Source organism: Triticum dicoccoides, chromosome 1A, assembly GCF_002162155.2.
Source record: "Triticum dicoccoides isolate Atlit2015 ecotype Zavitan chromosome 1A, WEW_v2.0, whole genome shotgun sequence".
NCBI classification, from domain to species: Eukaryota; Viridiplantae; Streptophyta; class Magnoliopsida; order Poales; family Poaceae; genus Triticum; species Triticum dicoccoides.
This window is the reverse complement of record NC_041380.1, coordinates 512,716,108-512,723,117: the sequence shown is the minus strand read 5'-3', so window position 1 is coordinate 512,723,117 and position 7,010 is coordinate 512,716,108. Positions and strand designations below refer to the sequence as shown.

Sequence of the window (7,010 nt, the reverse complement as noted above, 5' to 3'; positions counted from 1 at the left end):
AGCACGAGCAACCTCTGCTGCCGCTGATGGTTTATCCCTACTGCAACAACGACATGGTGCAGTGGTGGGTCTCTCGTACAATTTCTAACCCAGGGAATCACTTCTACAAGTGCCAGCGTGAATGGGTAAGTCTATCGCACATACATCTATAATTTCAGCCCTATCTAGCACAACTGGATTTGATCTTTCCCTCTGTCTGTTATTGTAGTCTGGCAAATGCAACTTCAGGCCTCCTTTGGTTTGGAGGAATTTTGTAGGATTTTCATAGGATATGATTTCTATAGAAAAAATTCCTTCAGAGCTCTTTGGTTTGTAGGAATGAAATCCTATTCCTATGGAGGAATTCTTCCTATCCTCCACATTTCATAGAAAAATAAACATTAGCCTAGACTTAATGGAAAAAATCCTATGGTGTGAATCAAAGGGCATCTCTTTTTCTATTTCTATGCATAGGATCTGAGATGCATGTCATCTCATTTCCTATAACTTTTCTATTTCTATGATTTTCCAATCCTATAAACCAAAGAAGGCCTGAAAATAGGAGAAATACTACGTCAACGTTATCCGTGCAAAGTGGCCCAGGATGTTCACCATCCCAAATTGCACACAGAGGAAATTTCACCGTATCATCGTCGGGCTTCTAGTCCTCAACCTGCTTGCTTTGCTCTACGCTGTCTCAAAGGTCGCCTGAGCAGTGGGATGCTGCTGCCGAGACGCCAATGCTACTGCACCATCCTGTGTCCGCATGTCCTAGACATGGATTATCAACTATTATGTATTTTTTTATTCCAAAGCACGTGACCTCGTTGCTACGTGTTGAGAAACTTGTACGACCTACTATTAGTGTCAATCTTAAATATATTTATGTGAAATTGTGAATCTTTGGACGAATCAAATTATTAATTGCGGGCCTTCAATTTGTACCGTGCATTTCGGCCGGCGACATGTCATAATGCGCCGTACAAGTTTATTATTACTGCCACATCTACCTTAGCGCCCACATGCCGCATGCCGCCATTAACTCTGAAGACGCAAGGTTTGACAAACAAGGACCACTGACCACGGCAACCTCACGCTCCATGCTTCTTTGGTTGGCCCATCAGGCAGGCAGCACCCACAAAATATCTCAAACAAAAACAAAACTTGCACGAAATCCTCCATAATTCACACTCAGTCCAGAGCAAGCCATCAGCACTAGCACACCGACAAAACAGGGCAGATAACCCATCAGGCACCTAGTTTACAGGTGGCCCGCTCTTCTCCGGATGATGAGAAGGACGCCCTATCCATCGGCCAAACCCTCAACCTCAATCCCCATCACCTAAATAAAAAGATCCCCCAAAAAGATGAGAAGCTTTGCATGCTTCCAACCCATAACAAACTTCGCTTTGCTGGTGTGGTGGGATCCGAAACTAAACTATTTCCTCTTGGAGATTTGCGCCTGGATGAGATAAAAAATCCTCCTGCTATTTTTCTTGACGATGAAGGAAAAGGAGAGGGACGATAACCTCTAGGGACCAGGGAGTAAAGTATCCACCAGTCAAGCTAACCTGCCCTGCAACTTCCGTCCTGTTCTTCTCTGGCCTACCTCCTCCAGCAAGGGAGGACTGGGAGCAGGAGCAGGGGGGCCGCCTCCACTCCATCCAATCCGATCCAATCCGATCCACGGGAGAAAGGCCAAAGGTCAGCGACTTCTTTCTTTTCTTGATTGATGCTTGGTTTCGAGCAAAAAGATGGTTTTTTTTGGGGTTGCTAATCCGGCCCGGCGTGCTCCAAATCAAGAACACGGTGGAGCCTGTTCCGTCCCCCCTCCCGTCGAATCGAATAATATAATATATCCTTCTGTTGCGAAGGATCGATCAGGGTGCCTGTTCGTTCGGGGATTTATGCGGGGATTTGTGTAGGTTGGGATCGACGGCGGGTCTCGCCGCTGAATTTGTTTCCGGCGCAGCCCGACGTTGTGTGTGAATCTTGAGAAGTGTCCGAGTTGGTCCCTTGTTTTCGCTCTTCTCTTAGGGGGGGAATAATAGTATCCTGTTCCCCGTAGAATGGAATCGGCACCTCATTTTGGGCTGGGAATCCAGGCTCTTGATCTCCGCCTCCCCTTCTCGGAGATCTCGGTGTCGCCTCGGCTTCAGTCGGGTATTCTCTTTAGGAATTATTATTAGGACTGTCTGCCACTCCTGTTCCTGAAGAATCAGAAAAATTAGAGCTAACTTTGTGTTAGATGCAAGACCTGGCTTTGTTCTTCTCCTTGTTCTTGTTCGCCATGCTGATCTCCTGTGAGATATGCCTGATTGCCATTGCTGTGTGGAATTTAGTCACACATGGACACCATGCTTCTCATGTTGTTCCACTTGTTCTTGATAAAATTGTTCCTGATATGCTGCACTTATTCTCATGGATTGCGAATTATATCATGTGTGGTTGTTTTCTTGGGGATTTATGCAGATTATTACCCTTCAACTAACTCATTGTGCACGGTTCACAGATTTGACTTCTGCTCGTGTGCTACGCTTGATCGACCGAAGGATTGGCGATATGGCAGAAGCTGACATCACGCGGTACTGGTGCCATGAATGTCAGCAGGCCGTCGAGGAGGCCATGGTGGAGGAGCTCAAGTGTCCGTTGTGTGATGGTGGGTTCGTCGAAGAGATGACCCTTGAGCAGGTTGAGGCATTGGTAAGTCAGCTATCAGAGCAAGGGCCAACTCAGTGGGACCCTCTGGACAACCCTTTTGAGCAGGCAGGATCGCCGGGGGACAGCGATGATGAAGATAATAGCGATATAGGCCGTGAGTTTGAGGGTTTCATCAGAAGGCATCGACGGGCATCGGCGCTGCGCCGTGTGCTTGACAGCATCCATGATGACCTTAGAGATGACAGGGAAAGGGACAACTCCGTTCTGATCAGTGCTTTCAACCAGGCCCTCGCTCTACAAGGTGCAGCGCTTGACCCTGACGAGGACCGAGGTGACAATGGTAACTCAAATAATGATGATGGTTTGCTAGACGAGTATGTCCTCGGGGCAGGGCTTAGTCTGCTTCTTCAACATTTGGCTGAGAATGACCCAAGCCGGTATGGTACTCCTCCAACGAAGAAAGAAGCAGTCGAAGCCCTGCCCACGGTCAAAATCGAAGAGGTTGTCAGCTGTTCAGTCTGTCTTGATGATCTTGATATAGGGTCCCAGGCTAAGCAGTTGCCTTGTGAACATAAGTTCCACTCACCATGTATCCTGCCATGGCTTGAACTCCATAGTTCCTGCCCAGTTTGCCGGTTTGAGCTGCCATCTGATGAGACAAAAGACTTGAGCGAGCCTAGCAACGTTGATCGAATAGAGAACAGCCATGAGGAGGCAAGAGCTGATGGCCCTGGAAACAATGGTGAGGACAGTAACACAAACGACAGGGAGGACAGTAACAGACCTTGGGCCCTTGTTCCTTGGTTTAATGGCCTATTCTCGACACCTGAGCCGCAAACTGTCAGAGCTACTTTGACTGATCAGCAGCTGCCTCCTGCTTCTGGAACCAACCCAAATGCAGGTCATAGTTGATCTTCTCCAGTGTTGTGAATAATGATCATACATCTGAGGATAGTGATGCAACTTTGTCAGTAGAACTCTTCTTTCCATCTTGTCGGTCATCTATCTGGATGAACAGGGTACAAAGTTTGTGGCTGCTTTGACATATGATTTGCGCTCATTTCACTTTGTTTCAGTGTTATGGCTAAGTCAACCCTATGTCTTACTACACTAATTTCTTTCTTTCCTCTTTGGCGCTGCGAATGATGCATTCATAATCCTTGATATATTGAGCTACTACTAGTCTTATTTCACTTGTAAACATCGACCAGAAAGCAACCTTGTTAAAACGTCCCTTTACGCTTTATGTAGTGGTTGGCCTTCTTACCTTCCACGCCTCTAGAAGCTTCTACGAAGCTATGCTTCCGGTAGCTTGCCTGCCAAGCCCCCTATAGGCGAACGGCCGAAGGATGGTCGAAAAGATTATGAGTAGAATCTGTAGGGAAGTCAAGCTAATGCTTGTGCATAAAGTTGGTACAGGTATTGTTGCCCAAAAGTATACATCTGTTTGAAGACAACTCAAGCTAATGTTATGTATAAAGTTAGGTATTGTTGCCCAAAATTATACATCTGGTTGGGAAAAGAAACGACTTTTAACAGTGCGTCGCTTCGATGCAATTCCTCTTGACAGGTAGCTACTTTCTATCATGCCTAAATTCCCCTCTCCTGCTGTTACCAAAATGGTTTGCTATGGACATGCTATCACCTTCGGTATAGTCCTTTGAACAGTTCACGTTTCATTTGTTTTCGGTTTAACTAAATGGTCCTATCAACCTTGTGGTGTTAATTTGATTAAACCTTTTGAATGATTCAGGTTTCATTTGTTTTTGGTTTAAAGAAATGTCCTATTCCTCTGCTTAACTGTCACGGTTGTTTGCTCCAAGTTGATCGCTGCCCCTTGTCTTAAGCCCACATTATTGCCCATTTGTTTAGTGGATGCCATGGGATTGAAATGATGCGATATCTAAGATAATCGCATCTAAATCTAAACCAGTCTGTTCATCTTTTGTCAAGCAGCAAATGCTCGGTTCCTCGGGACCGTGGCGGCATCGGAGAAAACTAATGGCGAGCTTAGTGGCCGTGGGATTTATGCTTGCCTTTGCATTATGCATCCGATTATTATTCCTGAAATTTTAAGAGGTGCTTACAAGCATAAGCTTTGAAATGAATTCCTTGTTGTGATACTAATCAATGGTTGTCTAGTGGCATTCGATTCTTGAGTGCCGCCAGACTGCCAGGTTTACAGAAATCAGCTAAATTACTCCACCAGTGAATGTTCTTTAATAATTGATTGTGTTACTGCTGATCATATTCTCTTGGTTCAACAAAATGATTGATGTTCAACATTTATTTTTTCCTCCTTCGGATCAAGGAGATTACGGCTCACGATTTCATTCGCATGAAACCGCACAAACCGGCAGCACATTGAGCAACACCCCAAATATCTAGCTGGAGCACATTAGGAAAACAAATGATCAATACTTTCTTCCCTATCACAAGATCTACACTCGCTGTTATTCCCTTTTCACCCCCTCCTGATCAGAACATCCTTAGTCAAATACTACTCCCTCCGTTTACAAATACTCTATACGAGATGTTCTAAGTTTTTTCTAAACCAAATATATATAGACATGTTTTAGTGTGTATGTTCACCCATTTCAGTCGGTATGTAGTCCCTATTGAAATATCCTAATCATCTTATACTCCTGTTTGTGAACAGAGGGAGCACTATTAATCTAAGAGGAGCTCTAACTGGCCACATCTTCCTGCTTGGCCATTTAGCTTGGCTAGGGATTACACTGAAGAAGCACCAGACTTGCTACCTAACCATTTACTCTTTTTTTTTTTGACGAAAAGGCTGAGAGCAGCTTTTCACTGATATACGGGGGGGTTAAGAGGAGAATAGTTACAAGCGATGTACAGATCCAACATGCAACACTGGCCAACTCCTACACCAGTACTAGCCCTGATCTAGCGCAATTCCTTAGTCGGGTTCCCTGGGCCTGTTCAGCAAGGAGCACGCCACACGTTTGCCTCCTCAATCATCCTGTCGACTAGTGCGTGTGCCGATGATTGCTGGTTCCGGAAGATTCTAGCGTTGCGTTCATTCCAAGTTGACCACCAGACTAATTGTACCAAGGCACTCCACTTCTTGCTTTGCCCCGCTGGACGCCTAGAGATTGTGCGCTCAGCCCATTGTGACAGGGATTCTGTGGCTGGGCATGGGGCGAGCTCCTGAGGTAGACTGCACCGGCGGAGGACGGCATGCCAAATCTGCAGCGTGAACGGGCATGTAGCCAGCAGGTGAATGGCATCTTCCATTGGTCCGTCACAGAACGAGCAGGTTGCATTATGTGGCCAGCCCTTCTTGGCTAGCACGTCGGCAGTGTTGCAACGTCCAAGCATTGCCAACCACGCAAACAGTTTACACTTGCCAGGCGCGTCTGTGTTTCAGATAAAGTCAGCGAAGCCACTCCTGGTGCATCCTTCAAACTGGATCAGGTATGCCGACCGGGCCGTGTATATCCCGTCGGAGGTCCATCTCCACCGCACCTGGTCATGCGCCGTCGATAGGACAGTGCCGCTGATCCCTTCCCATAGTGCCAAGAACTCTCTGGTTGCCTGTAGCGGTAGGCGTTGCTTGAGGTGTCTCATCCATCTGCCTTCCACAAGCGCTTGGGCGACCGTTAAGTTCTTCCTAGTGCAATGCTCGAACAGCACCGGGAAAGCATGTTGGAGGCAGATACCTTTGAACCATGGTTCCTTCCAGAAGAGTATCCGCTCACCATTGCCAAGCTGGAAGTCGACCGAGGCATTGAAAAGGGCTATGACAGTGCGGTCAATTGGTAGTTGTAGCCCGTCCCAAGCCTTGTTGCCATCGGTCCAGGAGCGCCAGAGCCATCTCATCCGCAATGCCCTACTATGTGCCAGCACGTTGGTGATGCCGAGCTCCTTAGGCCTACAAATAGTTCTCCAGCTAACCAAACACTTGCCCCCCGATGTCGCCTCGGTGCCCTCCCAGAGAAAACCACGCCGCACCCTGTCAATCAGCTTCGCAAGCCAAGTTGGCATGATCAACGCGATCATCTGTAAGATCGGCATGGCCGAGAGCACCGTTTTGACCAGGTCCAATCTCCCGTCCATGGTAAGCAAGACCATCTTCCATCCCTTCATTCTGCAAACTAGCTTGTCACATATTGGTTGGAGGTCATTCTTCTTCAGCTTTGAATCTGTCAGGGGCATGCCGAGGTAGGTGCACGGAAAATGCTTGATCGGGCAGTTCAAGTCTTGAAGCAACTCCTGCAGGTCCATCCCCTCACAGCAGATGGGCGATACGGATGACTTTGCGAGGTTCGTGTGCAAGCCCGTGGCATCGCCGAACAGCCCTAAGACCTGGCTTACGGCAACAATCTCGCGCCGGCAAGGGTTGG

The 7,010-nt window shown here is 47.3% G+C and overlaps 1 protein-coding gene across 1 annotated transcript; it reads left to right on the top strand.

Moving 5' to 3' along the window:
• The first annotated feature begins 1,381 nt into the window (after nucleotides 1-1,381).
• On the top strand, nucleotides 1,382-3,764 carry LOC119284439 (E3 ubiquitin-protein ligase SIRP1-like). Its single transcript, XM_037563562.1, has 2 exons — nucleotides 1,382-1,683; nucleotides 2,492-3,764. The coding sequence occupies exon 2, from the start codon at nucleotides 2,542-2,544 to the stop codon at nucleotides 3,550-3,552; it is 1,011 nt and encodes a 336-aa protein (XP_037419459.1). The 5' UTR covers nucleotides 1,382-1,683; nucleotides 2,492-2,541; the 3' UTR covers nucleotides 3,553-3,764.
• The last annotated feature ends 3,246 nt before the right edge of the window (nucleotides 3,765-7,010 follow it).

What these genes read in the sequence shown, in the direction of transcription:
- LOC119284439 (XM_037563562.1), top strand. Translation starts at nt 2,542, where the DNA reads ATGGCAGAAGCTGACATCACGCGGTACTGGTGCCATGAATGTCAGCAG.